The following is a 21,530-nucleotide window of genomic DNA, read 5'->3' on the forward strand; positions in this document are numbered from 1 at the left end:
CATTCATTCATTTTGTCGTAACATCAGGAATGTCTTGTTGGGAATGGCTGTACGGGGTGGCAACGTGCCAGCTTTCAGCCCGCTGCACGTGTTCCAAGCCCACCAGACGGGGCGCCCTTCCGAGAACTGTGGATGACCGGCAGCCACGTGGCGCGCGGTAAGCTCAGGAACGTGGTACGGAGCAGAGTTCCACGAAGCCCTCTGACGTCAACACTGAGAGCTGTGCGGTACTGAAACCCGTGTGTGTGTGCAACACGAACATTTCCGTCCACGGGGCCCTCGAACGTGTGAGCCTTTGTGTGTGTAGGCTCGAACGTGTGTGCCTTTGTGTGTGTGGGCCGTACTGTGGGGCGGTGGCAAGTTTACAATGACTGGACGAACGTTTCCGCCCACTGGGACTCCGTCCACGTGGACCTCGAAGAGTGGACGCCGAACGATGACGTCGAACTATGACGTCAAGCGGAGAGCTTATAAGAAGCGTTTGCCGGCTGCTAGAGTGTGCTCGTGTCGTGCTCGTCATTGGGAGCTGAGTGCTCGTTGTCATGCTCGAAATGTAGTAGTGAGCTGTGTGCTCGTAAACTGTTTGCTGTATGTTAGTTTTGCGTGCTCCATATGGGAGTCGCGCTAGACTGCCAATGTATCTTGCTTAAAATGCTTAATATGTAAATAAATCCTGTTCACCGAGTTCCTCTCTACGACCTTCAACTCCTTCAAATAGTGGCAGCGACGAGATAGTCCGACGAGTCCAACATCTGCTTGACAGCGGTAGGATCGTCCGACAAATCTTACAGTCTGTCGCAACTGCAGAAACGTCAGGAGCTTCGTCAGGAACTTCGTCGTACAACAGAAATGTCTGTAGTTGCGACAGGAATTCCTGTTGTCTTTTTGACTGGGAATGTCCATGCTAAAGAAGACGATGGAATTGCCCGTGGGAGCCGACACGAATAAGATACAAAATGAGTGAAGAATGAGCATGAAAAAGAGACACACAACTGATAGGCATAACGAATATTGAATCAAATAGTTATTTGAGCCAATGTGTACGTTGAGCTTGTCTTCTTCTGAGTCGACACTTGGCTTTTTGGCAATACACAGAAGATAATCAACGAATAACATAAAATTTGTGCAGTAAACAGAGGCCAACGCAGACGACGCTTTTCATCTTGTTCCCTGAACCTTGTTTGTCTACTGCGACTTGTACAATAAAGGCTCCAGTGAGATTCCCCTAAAACACGCCCCCCCCCCCCTAAATAACAATCAGATTCTGTCTGCAGCTCCTCGGTGAGACGAGTGGCCTCCAATATTATCTGCACTGCCCGAGTATTGCATTTCATCTCAAAAGTGGTTTGCAGCACTACGGAAGCTACAAGGCCCGTAGACAATAAGAAGCTACAGAAATTCTGAGAATTGTCTACTAATGCGTAAGCATTGCTTGGCGCGGCTCTGACTTCATTTTTGCGTAGAATTGCCTACTTACTTTTGCTAGCTTATGCGCGTCTACCTTTCCGGTTGCAAAGTCTACCTTCCCGGTTGCATGGCCTTTCCGGTTGCATGGCCTTTCCGGTCGCAAAGAATGCTTAGGCTTTACTTGATAATTGTCAGATTTTTCTCGCCGCACCCCTTCAGTTCAATCGCACTGATTTTAATCCGGAACGCCGGGTGCCAGTGCGGCTCGGCGGAGCACAGCGGTCGACAGGGAACGCTGCAGCTGCCGCAGTAACGCGTCGACGTGGCGTGAGGGGCGAGTGCATCGCCGCGCCACCACGTCATGTGTCGCTCACGCAAGCCTGTGCTATGTGTGCATTCCTTGCCCACTCAAGCTCTTGCCCGCATTCTGGTGGCACCTCGGTACGACTTAATGAAAGCGCGCCAAGCGGCTCAACGCGCTCGCTGGCCCGACAGGTGTTCATAACTCGAAGGACACTCAGCAGCGTTCAATTGCACAGTGGGTCACCCCAAAATCTCAACTTGGCCGATCCCAAAATTTAGGTTAGTCCACCCCCCAATTTCAAGTTGACACGCCCCCCGTTTTAGTTCACCGACGTCCAAATTTCACCTTGGTTCACCCCTAAATTTAGGTTAGCCCACTTCCAAATTTAAGTTGGCCCACTGTTGAACTTCATTTGGGCCACCCTAAAATTTGAAGTTGGTCCACCGCCAGATTTCACATTGGCCTACACCTACATTTCGGTTGGCCCACGTTCAAGTTTCAAGCTGGCCCACACCTAATTTAATTTGGCTTATGTCCAATTTCAATTTAGCCCCCTCCCCCCCACATGTTAAGTTTGCCCAGCCCCTAATTTTAGTTGAACATTTAAACATTTCAAGTCGGCTCACCCACAAATTTAAGTTGACCCACCCCTACCATATGCTTCCCCGTGCATTTTCTAAGGCGCCCTGTGCATTTATATTAGTATTCGATTTTTATTTTATTTTTTGCTTTAAGTTGTTCGTTATCGCTTAAAACCTACCGATCGTGTACACTTACACTATTATAACGATTAAACGTCTTAACATTGTAAATTAGGGATTTTGCTGCACATACAAGGCATTGCCCTTTTCGCGTGACAGGACTGGGAAACTCGACAAAAAAAGTGCTTACGCATTAAAATACGAATACCCCTCGAGGTGCGTTCATCCACACAGCGTCGGCCGCTCAGTGGCTGCTGAAATCACGGTATACGAGGTGCATGTGCAAAGGCCCTAACATGCCCCGCGTCGCTGTAACGTGGGCACTATGTTGTCTATGTAGACTTCGTACGTTCGGCAGTGCTGCAAGGGACTTGGGAGGCGGATTATAGTCGTATTTTATCATTGTATATTACTGTATCTATACTTCGCCTATCTGCTGCGCCCCATTGCTCATGGTTACTGTTTTCACCCTCTTCGTCCTTTACACTGATGCTGGTAAGCAGGTCTCGCAGACCAAGCGAAAAACTCAAAGCTCGAACAATTATAAACAATATAGGGATAGTTTGTACAAAACATAGACTGAAAGAAACAGTCTCCTATAATCCCCAAAAGTAGACTCTTTAACTTTAGTTAAGGAACGCTCTTTCTGGTCTGCTTCTCTATTTTTCTTTGCAGGATTCTCAATGTCAGATCGAGATCGAAGTGTCTGGCCCTGTAACAGCACTGACTCTTTATCAAGGAGATGGAGGTGAGAAAACAAGATAGCGCAACACTCTTGTGTGATAAATGGGGCTACATACTTTGATTTGCTACAGGTCACGTTGACACCAGAATACGCTGTTAAAAATGGACTACTGTCGAAAGCGCAGATCAATGGTGCATCTGCTCCAATTGAAGAATGCCGCTTTTAAGAGTTTCACTCAGCTTTAATCATACCTATCCGGGCATTCGAGGCATTACAAGCTACAGGAAGTATACGCGAAGAGAGGGGTTAATTGAGAGGCCCGATTTTTATTAGACATGTCATAAGAAGCCAGCAAACACTGACACCAAGGAGAGCATAGGGGAAAATACTTCTGCTTAGTAAATAAAATAAGGAAACGATAAATAATGGAAATAAAAGTGGATGCAAAAAACTTCTTGCCGCAGGTGGGGAACGATCCTACCACCAAGATATGTGGGTGGTGGCGATGGCTAACACTCCCAGGCTTCTACCAGGAAACAAATACCCAAGAAAGTGGATGGCAAAATGGCGCCGCGGTAGTTCAATTGGTAGAGCGTCGCACGCAAAATGCGCAGGTTGTGGGATCATGCCCTACCTGCGGCAAGTTGTTTTTTCAGCCACTCTGATTTCCAATAATTTATTGTTTCTTTATTTCATTTATTAAGCGCAAGTAATTTCCCCTATGTTTTCCTCGATGTCAATGTTTGTTGGCTTCTTATGATAGGAAGTATACGTATGAGCCAATATATATAAAGGTTCCACAGCTGGCGTGATTCTTCGCAAGCAAACTGAAAACAGACCTACAAAAAAGAGGGCCAGGAACGCAAACAGTTTCTCCAATGCTATTAGAGAATGCTTAGAAGAAATATTTGCTAATACTGATGTCTGAGCGAACTGGTGAAAATTCAAGGTACAAGAAAGAGAGCGAAAATTTGGACGCGGGCAAAAGAAGTCACCGAAGAACATAATTTGTTAGACGGGGAAGCACCGCAATTGAGGGCTCATGGGAAGTAACGTCTCAGCAACCTGTCGTTTGCGCGGTGGCATTTTCGTTTTCAGCAAGGCTGGAGATGATTTGTAGCAAATTATTCAGGACGTTAGCCGAGAAATTTATTGTAAGAGTAGGTGCGAAGATGAATTTGCAGAGGGCTAAAGTAATTTACAGCAGCCTGGTAAGAGAACCAGCGTTAAACTTTGGGCAGTCAGGCTGCGAGATCTGTACAAGAGGTCGTTTATATAGGTTTGTCAATCACATGACACCCAGATGAAGAAAAGCAAAGTTAAATTATTTTATTGGGACATCGGTTGAAGTGCATACGGCAGGCATTACGAAGTCATTACTGGCAGCTTGCCGCAATTCTTGCTAAGTGTGCAATCATTGCATTCGGCCGGTACCAGCATATGTGGGAGAAACTTTTTTATTCCACGTTAACCCTTTCAGACGCTGTCGATACAATTGTGTACAGCAAGATAATGCATCAACGGCAAACCACTAATTAATGCAATGACATTTAAAATTTGTTGCATGCTTCTTGAAACACTTATTATTGGAACTGTGCTGCAATTTTGAGTATCGTTCATAATTTTTTTAGCAAAATGAATGAGAAGGTAAACGGTTGGGTGTTCTAACACTGTGCCAGTCTGCTATATGTAGCGGGTTCTCCTCTTTCAATGTTCGCCACAATGTCATGCACCAGGCATAATTTTCAAGTGGCTGGATAAGTGCTTTTCAAGCTTTGCAAAACATGAAATAGTTTATGTTCTCATAATTGATGCTCCTGTAGCGAGTTTTCGCATGGAGTTGAAATTCTGTAAACTTGACAAAACTCACGAAAGAATTGCAAATTCTTAATATTATCTGCAGCTGTACAATATGATTCTGAAGATGCAAGCGATATGGTGAAAGCAAGTTTTCGATCAACGGGATAAAGTGGCGTCTGAAAGGGTTAACAAAGAAGCTGGAGAAAAAGTTAAGGAGTGCGCAGCGAGCGATTAAACGAAAGATATTGAGTGGAACGTTAGCAATTTGGAATATTGCGCTGCGATTTAGAGAGTAAACGTGGGTACCCGATTAAAAGGAAGGAAAGGGGTGGGCAGTATATGTAATGCGTAGGACAGACAACTACTCGTCTGTTACAGATTGGGTTCCACGGAAATGGAAGCGCCAGAGCTGAGAATTAGGTGGTGTGACGAAATTAGCAAATTTTCAGGCATAACTTTAAATAAGCTAGCGTGGGACGAGTTAATATTTCGTGGCATGCAGTGTACATAAAATAGGACGATGATGCTTAGAACAATAGTGACGGCGACCATGACAGTGGTGGTGGTGCAGAATTGGTCATGTTGCTCACAGGGCCAACAGGGAAAGACGTTGTCTACGGTACCAGTGACGGCAAAATCGGCCTCCTTTCAATCGACAAGTAAGCAAACGGCAGTCCTTGCTCTCGTGTCTCTATAGCCTGAGTTCCTATACGCAGGCCTTCTCAAGTTCCGGTCTGGGAGATCGAAAATCCCAACGGAGGTGGAAGTGAGTATGACAGCTGCCCTACTTATGTTTCCTGATTATATGCAAAGCTCTGTTTGCGTAGGTGTCACTTGTCTCAGCTCTTACGACATGACAGGCGACGGAGTCCTGGACCTCCTTGCCGGAAGAAATGATGGTCAGGTGGAAATATACTCCTTCAACGACCTCGGTGAACCGGTGCTCCGTTTCGCATACGTAACTACCTCTATTTTCCACTCAACGCTCAATCACGTGACACTACAGAACACAGAATCACATGTGCTTGCTTCAGAACAAAATTTAATGCCTCGGTGTACTTCCGAGAAAAGTAAGGGCAAATGCGGCGGTTGAAGTTTGAAATAGGAAAATAACGGAGGGAATGTAACATTAGTTTGTAATCATAAAATGCACAAGACTGACAAGAACTAAGACGTCGAAGCCACCGCAGCAAAAGGTAGTGATTAATAAAAGATGAAATTTCAGGATATCACCTAATAAACTGGACTCTTGCAGAAGAAAACGTAAAACCAGACAAACAAAAGCTGACGTCTACGTACCTACGAGAAGTGTATCAGGCTCGGCAAAGTCCGGGTACAGGTGGGAGTTCCGGCGAAGAGTTTAGTTCATGTCGTCTGGGGCGCCTTGTACTCTATGTCAGGGCCAGATAGTTATATGCAAAGAGCCATAATAAATATTCTTCGTAGTCATGCGCTACAGCAAAAATTGAGGAAATGGGATTTTTTTATTTCGTCCAGCAAAGCTCTTGGTCAGTGAATGCCACACATGGAGCGATTGCTCATGGTACCTCTGCATTGTGTTTTCCCGTTCGTGGAGCTTGATGTTTAGCTCAAGCGACGTGGTTGCAATCTGCAACCAGATGTTCTCCCGTAAGGCTCACACGCTGTATTCAATTCACCGATTTCCGTTTTAGAAGAGTGCCTCGCACAAGTTAAGTTACCTGGATGAAACATTGAAAAAGTTTCTAGCCCGCATGCCTGACGTGGGATAGCTTGCTTCTGGCACCTGCCGCCAGAAATCAGCAGTCTCGGAAGATCGTATGATCATCTTCAGTCATTCGTCCTCTTGAAGCTCCCGGTACACCATTCAGAAGCTCCAATATCACTTGCAAAGCGTCCCATCATTGAAGATTCGCCACTCAACGCATCGACCGTGAAAGGATTGGCTAGTAAGTCAAAGCATGGTTTGAGTTGTTTCATATCTTTAAACCGAGATTGGAAGTCACTGTCCAGTTCATGAAGCTTGAAAAAGCATTCAGTAAGCTTAACTTTCGTCAAGTGAAATTATAGATTAGCATGCAGCATGCCCTTCAGTCTCGTAAAGTTCATCAGATGGTTTGTTCCCAATTTTTTGTGGAAAGGTCTTAACTTGCTTCGAAACGTTAGCACTGCATCTCCGCGAGACGGTGCGAACTCGCAATGGCTGCCCGTGTGCATGCGTCTTCTAGACAATTAAGTAAGCTGGTCTTTAGAAGCAAGCATATGGAGGGGGCGGGGGCGCACAGATGCCAGAGAGTCGCAAGCCGCACTTGGGCGCACGAGGAGCCGCAGTGGCCACCCCTGGAGTTTATATTGGGCACAGATTAATTATGCAATTATTGTATATGACGGATAGACTGTACCATAGAAATTTAAATAAAAGCACTATGTGTAGTTGTAACAGGACTGTACAGGCACCCTAGAGGTCCTTCCTGCAAGGAACTTAAACAAATGACAAATAGCAGTCACTCGCATTTTCACGTAGTTCATGTTAGGAGTCCACGACAGATCTCCGTCATACATAGCTGCGAAGAGACTCTAAGCTCTGCTTCGCGATTTCAGTTTGATGAAAAATTCCTGCATGCAGACACCAACACCAGTGCGCAATAAAACATGTGCGATCACGTGAGGTAGCCGGCGCAGATCACGAACACTAGTTTTACAGCTAATTTGTTGAAGAAACAGAGCCGAATGCCCTTGGTCACGTATAATATTCGTCCCTCATCCAGTGCTCGTTGGTTCTCGGAGTACGACGAATGTTCCAATGACCACATATAATTTGCCAACTGAATACTGCGGCATAGTTTACTTCTCAATGGTCCACAATTCCCGGATGTACGCGCGGGCACCACCTCCACTGCAGGAATATCTAAAACCTCAACAGTCTCCACCCTCAGGTATCCTTTCCTTCCTACTATCCGTGCCCATCCGGGCCTACTATCCGTGACGGTAAGCAACAGCACCTAGAACAAGCTTCAAAGCCGCAACACTCCTTGCAGTCTTTGACCCTACGTCATCCACAGGAGGTGACTGTACATTGCCCGCGTTCCAAGGTGGCTATGGCTCGTTAAACGCCGCGGTCAGTAGCTTTTGTCTAAGGTACGGTGCCTTAACACCAAGCCTAGCTTTGCGGGTTGGTCTCCACCAAAGCGAAATTTTTTCTCGTCTCCGCCGCCCCACCTTGGAGCCTGTGCGAAAGCCGTCGTGATGTTATCGGGATGATTCGCATTTGCTCTGAAAAAGGAAGTCAGAAAGAGCAATTTGGTAAAAGGAAGTATTCGCTTTAATATTATATTCCTAGAAAAACGTTTACACATAAAATTAAGCATTTATTTGGAAGTGTTACTCAGGAGTTCCTATTTCAACAGATGTGAACGGAAAAGTACTTTTATGCTCAATAACTGCACCTATTATGAAGAGGTTTCTTTCATGTAAAAATGAAACGCTACCGACCGTATGGAATACATACGCATTCACACGTACCAGCGCACATATGCACACGCACAAACACACACTAAAAAAAGAAACATGGAAACACAAGCAAACAAGCGCCCACACAAAGACCCACAAACTCAAAAACACTCACGCACACTGTACAAACACTCACTCACACTCAGTCATCTACACCCACAAACGCACCTGCGTGTCCCCCCACATTTTGGTGCACTTTGTGTATCCTTCTGCATGAAATATTCACTGAAATTTTGTTGATACCAAGAAAACAAAATGGGCGTGAATATGCTTCTTGGAGCAATGTTACTGCAACCGTATAAATTCCTGCAGTTTTTCAAGCACGGCCGTCAATCATCGGCTTGCGTTCGCCGCCACCCCATGAGGCCATGGTGGCTCTGCTGAGGCCCTGAACTTGTTCTTGGTGGCGTTGCGGTAAACCGCGTTTTTCATACCTTCCCCATACGAAACACTTGGTCAACAACCGGCTCTGATCTCGCTGAAACCCTCGACGTATCCAGATGCTGCTTTAACGCCCGTGAGCGAGTTTATTGCTTTATTTTATTTACGCATCATCATTAAAAGTAGAATTTCTAACAACGCGGTTGTGAAAATAATCACTTGTGAACCACCGCAACCACGGGAAGTGCTCGTGAGTTTTTTTTTTTTTTCTGATCAGTGAGCGTACAATTAGTCTTCCAACGGCGTATGTAACAAAGCAAGAAGAGCGCTTCTTGAATGTCTCGAGGGTACTGCTTTTTGCTTACTACTAAAAAAATACCGAAACGCAAATAATGAAAACAATAAATGTGAACAACTCTACACTAAAAGTTAGTGCTCACGCCATACAGAAGTTGATGGGTAGGCTCATGCATGCTCAACGCAGTATGTGCAATGAGCTCAAGATACACTGAATCTTTGTTTTGTCCTTGCTTTGACCATGATGATGGACGTAAAAAACTGCTCCACTGTGGTGTCGGTAGGCAATAAAATGACATACACGCCAGCAGCGTCACCACTCGGTTGCATAATTTGCGCTCGTTTATTACACCATAAAAGTTGCGAGCAGCACATTCAACATGCTCCCATGTTCGAGTGAGAATCATTCTTGAGCAGCAAATTATCCATCATAGCGTGCACACATGACTGTGCCCAGTTTGGCCAACGTGGCAACAGTTGATTGATGATAATTCTATAACTCCTTTACTTGACAGAACTGTGGTGAAAGCGTCACGTCCGTGCAAGGTGGTGTCATTGGGAATGCACGCTATGACGAACTCCTGGTCACTACTTACAGCGGTGAGAACTGGCTAATTGAGCCGAGAAGCGCCTCTCATATACTTGGTTCACATTTCTACCAGGCTGGGTGTTCGGACTGTCCGGCGAGCACGCGGAAAAGAGGCTGGACCCCAACTACCTACTCATTTCTCCGGAGTCGGCGCAAAAGATTCTGAAACTAAAGTAGGTGCCGCTGCCTTTTTATTGGGTCTAAAATACCGAGAATTCCTGATAAAACCTAATTGACTTCCTTTATAGCTTCCTCGTAGTGAAAGAATGTCAAGATCATATTATATTGAACATAAAATACAGTGACAGCTTCATCAGCGCATGTGCATGTTCGTCCATTTCCCAGTGTTCCAACTTTTTGCACACACCAATTTCATTGTGAAAATCAAGAGAAACATTATCAAGTGACACACGTTGCCACATTTCATATGTTGTTAATGTTGCCTCAAAACATGGATTCTGGTTTTCTGCTTTTCTTTTCCATCGTCGCCTAAAACTGAACAGCAAAAGCAGTTCAGTACTAAATGTTCTCTTTTTTTTTTGCAAACACCATAGCTTTCATGCCTTCTTCTTTAGTGCGCTTAATTTTTTATGTCGACCATAGAGCGTTTTATTCTATTGTTTCTATATGTACACTCCTTGTTACCACTCCTACCGAGGGACTCTCACCAGAGGCTTGCTTGAAACAAATCACCCCCAGGGAAGAGGTGGAGCAGCTGGAGCAGAAGGTGGCCCGTGAGCGCGAGGTGTACCAGCTGCGCACCTACTCGGACAAGGGTGCTTTGTCGGCTGTGCCCTTCTTTGCGCTGGACGATTCATTCGTGCTCCACCACCAGGATGCCTCATACACGCTCGCCATCCAGTTGCAGACGGCCATTGACACCGTGGTCCTGCAGGTGACGCCCGACTTAGGGCTTTCTCCAGCTACACTCTATCGGCCACTTTGTATGATCAGGCGCACCCCAATGGGTCACCTACACACGCCTCAAATGCTTCTTATGATATGACTAATAAAGATCGAGCCCCTCGGATAACCCCCTATCTTCTGAAATGCTTAAGGCACTCGGGGCTTTTTCCTTCTTTTCCCTAACAAAGGTTTTACAAATCAAATCGCGCAATCACAAACCCAGTGAAGTCAACCAGTTTGTCTGCTAGCTTGACGCACTAGGTACGTGCTGGCCGAGTTCACAAAACGAGTAGATGGGTCTGCGTCCCGGTAGGCCGCTGGCTGCAGTCTGGCCTAGTAGACAGCTTGGGTCGCTGGGTATCTGTGACCCTTGGGTGTGTGCCCACAACTTCAGCAAGACAGGCGTATATGGGTGTGTGGCCATTCTTGACCAATCCTCCATAATGAATGCACCAAGAGGTGTGTAACTTTATATATGTCAAATTGCTAGCGCCCAATCCACAAGAGAAACATCTGCGTCGAGTGCGGCCCCTGGATGGCTAGCCTTAGCACCAAAGTTGCAGGTTACTACCAGCGCTGCGGAGTGGGAACTCCGGAGTTGCAATGACTCCGGAATCATTGCGCAGTTTGAAACACCCGGAATGGCATAGGAATAGAATGATAGCGCAAGACTGGCAGCTGGAATGGGAATGGAAAGGGATCGAGCCCGGGATTTCTGAAGGAATTGGAATGAAATGGGCACCTAGTCATAGAATGCTAAGGCTACGTTCACACTTGGTCTCGATGCAAATGGAAGCGGCAAAACTTGACAACATCCGCCCGCCTAGGGGGCGAAACGGGCGAAAAATCAGGCGGCGAGCCCGATCAGTCTCGGACCGATTTTTTCGCCACAGTAAGCAGCAAGCGGTTCGGCTTCACCGGAAGCTGCACTAGCATGTAAACACCCGGTCGCAAAATTTAACATTTTCTCTAGTTCATTGTCCATTTTTAAGAAAAACAACTAGCGAAGTGTATCATAACTATGTCTTCTTCCGCATCTATGGCAAACGAAAGTTAAAAACTACACGCGCAGGTATGCGAAATGATAGCTTTTTATAACTGATGAGTCAATGAATGAATATACCGCTTGAAATGGTGTGATTAAAAGCACCACCACGCGGACAAACGTACACAGTCTAGATGGATGTGGGCGAAAGCGGAGGTGGTTTCCGCTGCAGTGGACAAGCAAATATGAACATCTTGGACATGCACGGAAAATATTTTCCGCCCGTTTTCGCCTTTCCACCCGCTTGCCGCTTCCCAAGTGTGAACATATTCTAAATGTTGATTTTAGGTGAGTCTACAAATCTACAAACCAGTAAATTTGCTATTTAGACTTAACTAGACTTATCGAATATATTGCGAGGCAGCTGTTATACCTCGAAGCATTTTTCAACAGGACCCCGCGCTGCTGTTCCCCCGTTCATGAAAGTGGCCAATCTGGCCGCTGGTTTTGGCGGCGAACGCCATATGAAAGGCTGTAAACGAGAAACAATCTCCATGGCACGGCAGCGGCCGTCGAAGGCAGGACAACGGGAGTGACGTGATAATTCCCTGGCGAAGTTTGTTCCCCAGCAGTGTAGTGCCCGACAAAACGGGATTGAAACATTTCGCATAATCCAGGAGCTCGAACTGGAGTCCACAGCAACACTTCTTCTCCAAGGTGGAAAGAAACGACGCGGTGGAATGCATCATAGCGAGTTTTGCGGGCTTGTTGGCTGGCGTCAGTGTTGAGGTTGGAGCGGTGGCGACACTGGGCAATGCGCGAAACGGACTGATCACACGCTGATGTCGACGATGGTATCGGAACCTTAAAGAAACAGACGTCGAGGAGAGTGATCGGTTGACGGCCATACGCGAGGAAAAATGACGAGTAGCCCGTAGTGCGCTGCATGACAGTGTTATATGCGAATGTGACGATGGTAGAATGACATCACAGTGTGCGGTGAAAGCGCTCTGTGAGGCTATTACTTTGAGCGTGGTGGCTGGAAGTCGTTTTGTGGATCGTGTTGGCCCCACGGAAAACATCGTCGAGGAGTTCAGAAATGTCTTGGCTCAGCCACTCAAAAGACACGTCGGGTTCCATCACATAAAAAGATAGCTTTGCAACCACCGCTTCGGATCCTGAAAGTAGTGCAGCTGTACCATGTCACGTGGTCTACAGCTGTGACTACAGATTGGTTACCGTGAGCTGATATGGGTAGCAATCCACACAGGTCGATACCAACAACCGCGAAAGAAGCTTCAGGGCACGGTACACGTTGAAGCAGTCCAACCGGAGGTGAGGTCAGTCGTTTGCGGAGTTAGCTGTGCGAGCAGGAAGCCAATTATTTCACTACGCTGGTTGCAAGTCCAGGCCAAGAGAACCGGCTGTGGATTCGCTCATGGGCTTTATATAAACCAAAATGACTGGCAGTGGCATCGTTGTGAAAGTTATCCAATATGCGGGCCAGAAGTAACAGGAATTTAGAGGTGTTCGGGAGGAAGAACCCCAACTCCCCCCGAGCTGGTATAGCATCGAATGTTCAATTTTCAAGTTCCCCTGCTGACGGAGCCGAGCATAAGGCTGACGAGATGATCCGCGAAGACATTGAGGGTCCGCAAGCGTATGAGGATGGTTAGAGGGAAGCCACTCATGAAGTGCGAACGAAGGAACTGCACGAGGCGCACCCTCAGGTGTGCTCATGAAAGGTGGTAAGCAAGCAGCGTTTGAAGACGGTGGTAGGGGACAACGAAAGACAGCATCCTGGTGTTTATTTCCATACTTGCAGGTGGCGTCGAAGTCGTATTCTTGTAAATGAAGTATCGGATGACCGACACGTGTCTATCATTCAGCGTCACGAACCAGTACAAGGCGTGATGACCAGTAACGACCGTAAAAGAGGCGGCAGTGCTAATAACGCCGAAATTTTTCGATGCACCAAACGGTGGCGCACTCTCGCTCAGTGATGTATAGCTTTTTTCTGCAGCTGTCAGCGTGGTACTTGCGTACACGACACATCCTTCAACAACAACACATTCCGAAGTCAATATGCCTTCTTCGGCGCCTCAACCCAGAGTATCGCCATTTCTGGATGCCGCCGTAACGACACCTACGTTGAGCGCCTGGGGCAGTGCCCCTTGAAAGACCATGCCGCTGCCTTTCAGTCACCCCATACATTGCACCGCAGACTCCTCGTCGCCATCTTAACTATTTCAAAATTACTCGACGTATTGCTACTATGCTACTCAAGTCACTTTCAACTCATGTTTTTTTGTCTTTTTTTGTCTTTTGTGTTACTCGCGCACTGTCCGCTTGACCGGCCGTTCTAACGCCTCAAAAACATGCCGCCAACGACTTCCCCTGAATACCTCCTAAACTTTCGCATCCCCAACACACTGCCAAGCCCCCGTATTTCTTAAAAATTTCATTTTTCTCTTTCTTTTTCATTTACTCTCCCCCCCTTTTTTGTCTGTCTTTGTGCGGCCCTGGCTTCCCCAACCCCCTTTTTTAGAGCGCAGCTCTTTGGCGTCCGTTCCTGGGTTTCGCGTCGTCGTCGGCGTTGTCGTCGGCCTCGTAACCAGCTCCGCCCCCCTTTCATCCCCCCAGCGCTAGCAGCGACCGACTGATACCGCTGGATGCCGCTGACGCCGCTAGAGAGTCAAGATAACGTGACTGCATAGAACACCGTCGCCGCCATGCAGAAAGAGGAGGAAAGGGTCCCCCCCTGTTCTTGTGTGGCGGATAGGGTGCTCTTCAGTTGCCGACGCGCCGGTTATTTCACGTAGGCCCCGGCACGTCGACGAATACGTGACCACCTTCCCACGGCTAGACCTGGTTCTTAGCGCTGCGGAAGCGAGGGTATCATATTGTTTGTGTCGGCATCGGCGGCGTTGTCCCTGAAACCAACTCCGCAGCTGGGGTTGACTCACTATCGGCGTCAGCGGCATCAGTCAGTCGCTGCTATCTCTTCCCTCCTCCCTTTATCGTGTTGTCCGCTTGCTGCGCGCGCTTCTGCCCCCATCGTTTGCCGCTGGGTGTACACGCCGCCCCCCTCCCCCCTCTTCCTGCGAGTCTCCGGTTGTCAAAGCGCCGGCTCGAACTTAATTCCTTTCTTCGCTCCTCCTCCAATGCAACCCCTGTGCGGTGGCAATCAGAGAGCCAGATCGGTGGCGGCGGATCTGTATATGTGCACCGCCCGAGCCGAAATTGCCGCTGCCGTTCGCCCTGTGCGGTGGCAATCAGAGAGCCAGATCGGTGGCGGCGGATCTGTATATGTGCACCGCCCGAGCCGAAATTGCCGCTGCCGTTCGCCACTGCGAAATTATCTGCCAGTTCTTTCTGAGCCATGAGCGAGACGACCGATGGAAGTCCTCCGTCTGCTGCTGCTGCTGCTGCTGCTGCTGCTGCTGCTGCTGCTGCTGCTAAACGAGCTGCCAGAGCAGAGGCCCAGCGCCGTCGCCGTCAGAATCCAGAGGTGCGTGCCGCCGAAGCAGAAGCTTACCGTCGCCGCCGTCGAGATGATCCAGGAGTACGCGTCGCCGAAGCAGAGGCTAAGCGCCGCCGCCGAGAAGACCCTGCCGTTCGCGCCGCCGAAGCGGAGGCTCATCGCCGCCGTCGAGAGCAACCAGCAGTAAGCGAGGCTGAAGCAGAAGCTCATCGCCGCCGCCGAGAAGACCCTGCAGTTCGCGCCGCCGAAGAACTTTAATGTTGACATAAAGACAAACCGCAATTTCCTAACACTTATGCGGGAGAACATCCCGTTCCTCTCGCTCGTAACGTGTACGCCTGTGACAACCTCGCGAGGCACTTGTATAGATCTCGTCTTTGAGAATCAAGCATTGGTGTACCAAGTCGAACATATATCAGTCTATTTCTCCGACCACAAAGCTTCCTTCATGACTGTCAAGAACTGTTAGTGGAGTCTTTGTTAAAGGAATATGTGTGAAAAATAAAAAAAAAATTCTGTGATAGCGCATACATGTGTTGCTCGATTTCTTTGCCTCAATCTATCGAAAAGGTGAAACAGCTTATTTGCTGCGCTCAAATTTCGCATTAGTAAGTAACGTAATCGTCGGTAATTTTTCTTTCCTTTTCCTTTTTTTCTGCTTCTATTTCTTTTCTTTTCTCCCCGCGTGCCCACTCTCACGCTCTTATCCACTAGTCTTGAGAATGAAGCTCACAGACGTCGGACGACAGCGCTTGTTTCCTCTGGGTAATCTCTCTCTTTAAAACCAGCCGCCAGCGACAAGACCCGCACGTTACGTCACTGCACTAACCCTTTAAAACTAACACGCCGAGGATGACGAGGCCGCCTTTGACGAAGATAGGTCCTCCTATCGAAACGTTGGCCAGCCTGTCTGAGGCACCTTATCCCTGTTTACAAACTTACACCACAGCGGTGTAAGAGTATTTTATAGTTTGCTTTACTCGTATAAAAATAATCTTGAACTAATTACAGGTTTTTGAAAATGATGAATTATTTATAAGGCTAGTCGTTCCTGAATTACAGCGTGCGACGGGGTAGTGGACCGCTTAAATGTTGTGCTGCGGCTAGTGTGTGCGACTAGAAATAGCTCAGTCGCACGCATCGCAATGCGATTTTGAGAGGGCGCCTTTCACGCGGCTGCAATTGCAACGATGCGGCAGGTGCGACGCCCAGGGTTGCTTGGTACCAAGTTCTGCAGTAGATATATGCGCTGCCAGAAGTCCTCGAACATGATTCACCAGGCATACAGCAAGTCTGGGGGCGTAACACTCGTCTTAGGGCTAAACAGACTGTTTGGCTTTAGCTTGTGCCCTAAGGAATAAATAATTAAAATAAATTATGGGGTTTTACGAACCAAAACCACTTTATCACTATGATGCACGCCGTAGTGGAGGACTCCGCAAATTTGGGCCACCTGGGATTCTTTCACGTGCACCTAAATCTAAGTACACGGGTGTTTTCGCATTTCGCCCCCATCGAAATGCGTCCGCCCTGGCCGCTATTCGATCCCGTGACCTCGTGCTGAACAGCACAACGCCAGAGCCACTGAGCAACTGTGGCAGGTCGTAGTGAATAATTAAATGGTTTATTAGCGCAACTATGAATTCAGCCAAATGCTAATTATCTTTTCTTTTTTCCTGAATGAGAGTTAATATCCTTTGATTTAGGGTAAATCACTTTGCAAATGGTAGCACTGGTATATACTGAGTGGCCGACGTTACAGTCTACGTAATTTACTTCATAAATGCCACGTTACCCAGTTGTCTTTGTAATACATTAAAGGACTGAAGGACTGAGTGAATATGTAGTTACAAGGTGAAGTGGGGAGCCCACGCTGTTTAACCTCACACACATCGCTTCTATTTGCAGTCCAACGTACCCGTGGATCTTTTGGACAGCAGCAAGAACTCAGCCGTTGTCAGTTACACGTCCTGCGACCCTCAAGTAAGCATGCTCGTCTGCACCCGTGCTTAACATAAAGTCATGAGCACGAGCTTTGAATAACGCTCATTTACACTTTCAAAACTCTATTGTAAATAGAGCAAGCAATACTGTCACTGAAGAGACAGTTGTATGCAGGGCGGTCAACGGCTGGCACGTGTATGAATAGCAGGATGTAAACTGTTGCCACAAGCCTGTCTGCAATGGGGGCAGGCGATTAGTTTCCTGAAATATTGCCTATTTCGGCGCACGCGACATTATTTTATTTGTGTGCATGTCTGCGTGTGTATGTGTGCGTGCGTCTCAAAACACTCTCTTGCCTGCGCTGCACATAAGTCGCGACTCGTTGCCTAATGAATTATATGTAGTGATTTATTTGTAAGGAAATATATTTCTGGTAACATTTTACAGCGACGCTGTTAGCCTCTCGCTGGTCGGCGTTTTTCGCGTCCGGTAGCGAAAATGTGGGCCAATCCCGGCGGCAGTGCAGGCCAGGAGCCCCGACTCGTAAAGCACAAGTTTCAAGCACTCGTCAAAGTGAGGCGAGCAGTGCATACATAGTATTTTGGAATCACGCATACACAGCAGTATACGTTTCAATAAGGAACACGCACAGATAAAGCATCCGAATCCCGTACTTGATGATAAGGTGCTCTCGATACCAATGGCAAGCACGTGGCACGGCCCGCATGCGTTTCCCGGTAAAGATTACTGTGGCACAAGCTGCCGCGCCGCCAGCCTAGCAACTGTTTTCAGTGTTGTTACAGCACCGCTATGGGTGGCGACGTGCTGTCAAAATTATCATTAGTCCCATTGCCACTATTACTCTAAAGCACCGCATGACCCCCTCAGTAGTTGTAATGGTGGTTTTGAACTGCTTCGCTGGACATGCATTTTGCAGGGCCGGAATTGCGAGTGAATTTTATGAATTGGTCGATTACTTTTTACTCGGTAACAGTCACTGTTATTTCAATACCCATTTTTTGTTATATGAGCACGCGGAAATAAACGTCACCTATAGAGGAAAGTCTAGGTGGCATTGAGCGAAGCGGGGAAGGGGAAGAGTTGCGAAGCTTCGCAGAAGAGGACGGTATATAGGGCAAGCGCGCTTGGTAAACTTCCGATCAGCATGGCTAATTCTGGGGAAGTTTTGGGGAACCGTTTTATGTCTTGATTGGGGAAATAGATAGTGATTTTATTTCTAGGGAAATTTGACGCCAGGACATTGGAAGGGCTCAACTGCTGAGATGACGGCGTCTTTTTATTTCAGTCACCTCAAACTACCTTCGCATTAGCCTGTGAGGTATGACTTGATCCTACAGCACCGCAATGAACGCATCATACTAAACAAACAACAGGGCGTGGATGCCCTGGGTCCCTTAAAGAAGTGCTGCTAGTACGATTTTTTTTCTTACCTCTAGCTGTGCTGACGATGTATATGCAATCGGAATTGAATATTTTACTGTAAACGGCGAAACCCATTTATGCGATATTTTTAAACAAAGCAGCGCGAATACATCTGGGCATAAGCAGACATATATACTCTGCACGCAATGTGTCCATGACACTGAATAGCCGACTACGAATGTGTAGACTAAAATTTACCTGGAACCACCCACAGCCAGAGCAACTATGCACAGGGTCCCGGTGTTCATGTGTTTGGGCGAGTTTTGCTTTCTCACAAAGATAAAAATTACTTGCATATTTTTGTTATTTGCTGCAGATGACATGCGAGTGCGTAAATGTAATGGTGCTAGTCCGTATAGAGCAAGCAAACAAAGACATTCATATATTAAGGCGATAGCCTTAGATGGCTCTTGGGTCGAAAATTTGACCATGCGGTCAAATTATGCAGTCAAATTATGTCAGAAAAATTCAATGGCACCTACTATAGGGGTGTCGAACATTCGTCCTTTGGTGGGAGTCAAACGCACGACCTTTGTTGTTATTAAGGTGATGTTAAGGCCCAGTTAACTAATACAGTTAATAAAGGCACCCGATTCCACTACCTTTGGTGTTGATTAAGCCGATGTTGATTAAGGCATTCTTAATTAAGACACAGTTAATTAAAGTACTCGCTCCCACAGACTTTGGTAGTAGTCGAACTCACGATTTTTGGTGCGGGAGGAACCCACGACCTTTGGTGTAAATTAGGGCGAATTAAGGCACAGTTAATAAGGGTAGAGTTAGGACACTTGAACCCACGACCTTGGGTGGGCGTCGAACCGTTGAACCTTAAATTTAGCTGCATTTCCGGCCTCATGAGCCATAACATTTGCAACCATCAGGTACGAAATATTGGTGAAGTACCATGCGCGCAACTGTTTAATACATTATATTCAGTACTTTATATTCATTTTATCAAATGGTTATTCGGTTCTGTGGACGAAAGAATTTGCTGGTGCTGTCGAAAAAAAGTATATTGATACGGCTACTTAGTCGCCCATGGTTACGGATACAACGAGATGAAAAAATATGATGCGTGTTCCGATATCGCTTCGCCTTTCGTTAAGGTGTCTATAGTGCTGGCCTCGAACTAAAAGTTTATTTCGGAAGCAGCAACGGGAGGTCCTGACTGCCCATATATAATGCAGCATCTAGTTCGTTAGCCTGCCTCCGTCTGTAAGTTAACGCGAGCAATATTACATAAGGATTCAGGCAGCGATATTAAACGACTCACCGGTACTGCTGTCTTCAGTCGCAGAATACGGTTCCCGTTTCGATGCAGACACATGGCTCACAACCGAAACCTAGCTTTCGGGGTTACATGTCCGCTTGCAAACACGTCACTTCACCCGAAGTTAAACAACGCGAGACATCGAAGTGCGATAAACTAGTTTCAGCAACAAAGAAGCAACCAGTCTAAATGTATGAACGAATGAATCCGTGCCCCCGTGCACTCGCAGATACCCGTAAAAATTTGGAATCCAGACCAGAGATCACGTGGAAGATCGATGATGCTGACCGCTATTTGCGTTTATAATGACAAAAACAATAAACTTACTAATAAAAAGTACAATATGTAATTAGCAATGATAATTTTGTACTCTTCTTTATGTAATAAAAATGCTTCGGCGATTGTAGAAGAAAGTTTATAATATGAAATTGCGCTTATTGCGGAGCCTCTAGCGGGAAATATTGAAACTAACGCGGGCATCCCTTGAGTGCTTCTACTATGCTCGTTTTATTAGCGTAGGCGCGCTGTCGATTTTTTCGCCCTCTGTGGCCATTTGTTGAACTTGAGAGTGTGCGGGGCCTAGCGTCGGCGCGACTCAAGGAAGCCGCCGGCGACAAACCTCCCAGCCGACGCACGCTAATCTGGCGCCATCTCGTAGGCACCCTCACTGCACTACGTTTTTCTTCTCACGTTTCAGCCATACCCTCTTCCCCTTTCCACCTGGCGCCTCATCTATCTCGCCGCTTTTTTTTCATCCCCCGGCTGCGCACCACGTTCGCTCGAATCTTTCACTCTGCTCGTTCGCTCAATTAAGCCAGGAACGCCTACGCTTGCCACAGGAACGTGGCTCTAAAACGCTTCTGCGGCAAAACTGTACAACGTTCCCCCAGGAAAAGGGAGTCTTCCGTGCAGCGTCTATGAGGTTTTCCAGGTAGGACTGCAGCGTTGCTTACTTTTGTAGCCATTTACATCATTAAACTCACAGGATATGGAAACAAGATATGTCGAAGTCCTCATCGTCAACCATAGAGACTATACATAAAGGGATACAAAAGGCTTGCGTTCTGCCTCAGAACGTTATCTGCTTGGGTCCTGCCGAAAAACACGAGTAGAGATTAGATTCTTGGGTACGAATTCTCTTGCGTCTTCGAGTATGAAGCTCTCGATTAACGTGCGGCGCAGACAGGCGGAATAGGCAGTCGTCATGAAATTGCCGGCTCTTGTAGGTTGCAACATTGTCAAGTATTTTCTTTCAAATGCAGTGGTGAGTTCAATGCCATGAGGGTGCCCCGTTTTCTTTCATTTTATCACACCAGCTAGGAAGCCATGAAAAACTGTTAACGCTAAATCCAAAGAAAACCGCTAGTATGCTATTTGAACAACTCACCTTCCTTCTCTGTGCTTAGATACTCTAGATCTGATAGTTCGCAGCGTATGCGCAAAAGCCTTCCGTGCGCCATGTTAAATATATTTACGTTCGCTAAATTTAAGACACTCCATTTGATATGGCTCTCAGTACAACTAAATAAACGTCTTGGCTAGATGCAGTGTACGGTAGTGACTCCTATGAAAATAAGTGCGACCAAGGTTCACGGTAGCGCAAGGTAAGACTTAACACTAAAGGCAAATACTAAGTCGACGCCGACTGTTTAAATACCATTCCAGAAACCTCGCAATGCTTGTTTCGTACCAAGAAGACTTTGTTCACAACAAAGTTGCATCTGAAGGGTCCGGATACCTTTTTCGAAATTCAAATCGCCCGCCACCCAACCGGGGGAATGGTGACGTTGCATACGCCATCACCACCCTATGCTGCCGTCGGTGAGTACAACTGGGCCCGACAGA

General features: G+C 47.0%; 2 protein-coding genes across 12 annotated transcripts in view; one reads left to right on the plus strand and one right to left on the minus strand.

The window, feature by feature from the left end:
• The window catches only part of LOC135919931 (transient-receptor-potential-like protein), a 397,285-nt gene that overhangs the window by 307,740 nt on the left and 68,015 nt on the right, over positions 1 to 21,530 (minus strand). For 3 of the 8 annotated variants that reach the window (XM_070534943.1, XM_070534945.1, XM_070534939.1), the window contains exons 1-2: positions 10,322 to 10,460; positions 6,197 to 8,149 (exon numbers count right to left, since the gene is read on the minus strand). The exons of 2 other annotated variants lie outside the window; for them this stretch is intronic. The gene's annotated coding sequence lies outside the window, so the exon portion shown is untranslated. Of the gene's footprint in view, positions 1 to 6,196; positions 8,150 to 10,321; positions 10,461 to 21,530 lie in introns of those variants that run through there. 3 more of the 8 variants (XM_070534940.1, XM_070534942.1, XM_065453945.2) reach the window with 3 other exon arrangements.
• Positions 1 to 21,530, plus strand: part of LOC135919932 (BBSome complex member BBS7-like) — a 69,624-nt gene that overhangs the window by 20,214 nt on the left and 27,880 nt on the right. For all 4 annotated transcript variants that reach the window (XM_065453947.2, XM_070534947.1, XM_065453949.1 and 1 more), the window contains exons 6-13: positions 3,088 to 3,160; positions 5,490 to 5,556; positions 5,614 to 5,663; positions 5,725 to 5,855; positions 9,580 to 9,664; positions 9,727 to 9,826; positions 10,353 to 10,548; positions 16,937 to 17,011. In XM_065453947.2, coding sequence (XP_065310019.1) covers positions 3,088 to 3,160; positions 5,490 to 5,556; positions 5,614 to 5,663; positions 5,725 to 5,855; positions 9,580 to 9,664; positions 9,727 to 9,826; positions 10,353 to 10,548; positions 16,937 to 17,011 — 777 coding nt within the window. The remainder of the gene's footprint in view (positions 1 to 3,087; positions 3,161 to 5,489; positions 5,557 to 5,613; positions 5,664 to 5,724; positions 5,856 to 9,579; positions 9,665 to 9,726; positions 9,827 to 10,352; positions 10,549 to 16,936; positions 17,012 to 21,530) is intronic.

This window comes from Dermacentor albipictus, chromosome 3 (genome assembly GCF_038994185.2).
Source record: "Dermacentor albipictus isolate Rhodes 1998 colony chromosome 3, USDA_Dalb.pri_finalv2, whole genome shotgun sequence".
NCBI lineage: Eukaryota > Metazoa > Arthropoda > Arachnida > Ixodida > Ixodidae > Dermacentor > Dermacentor albipictus.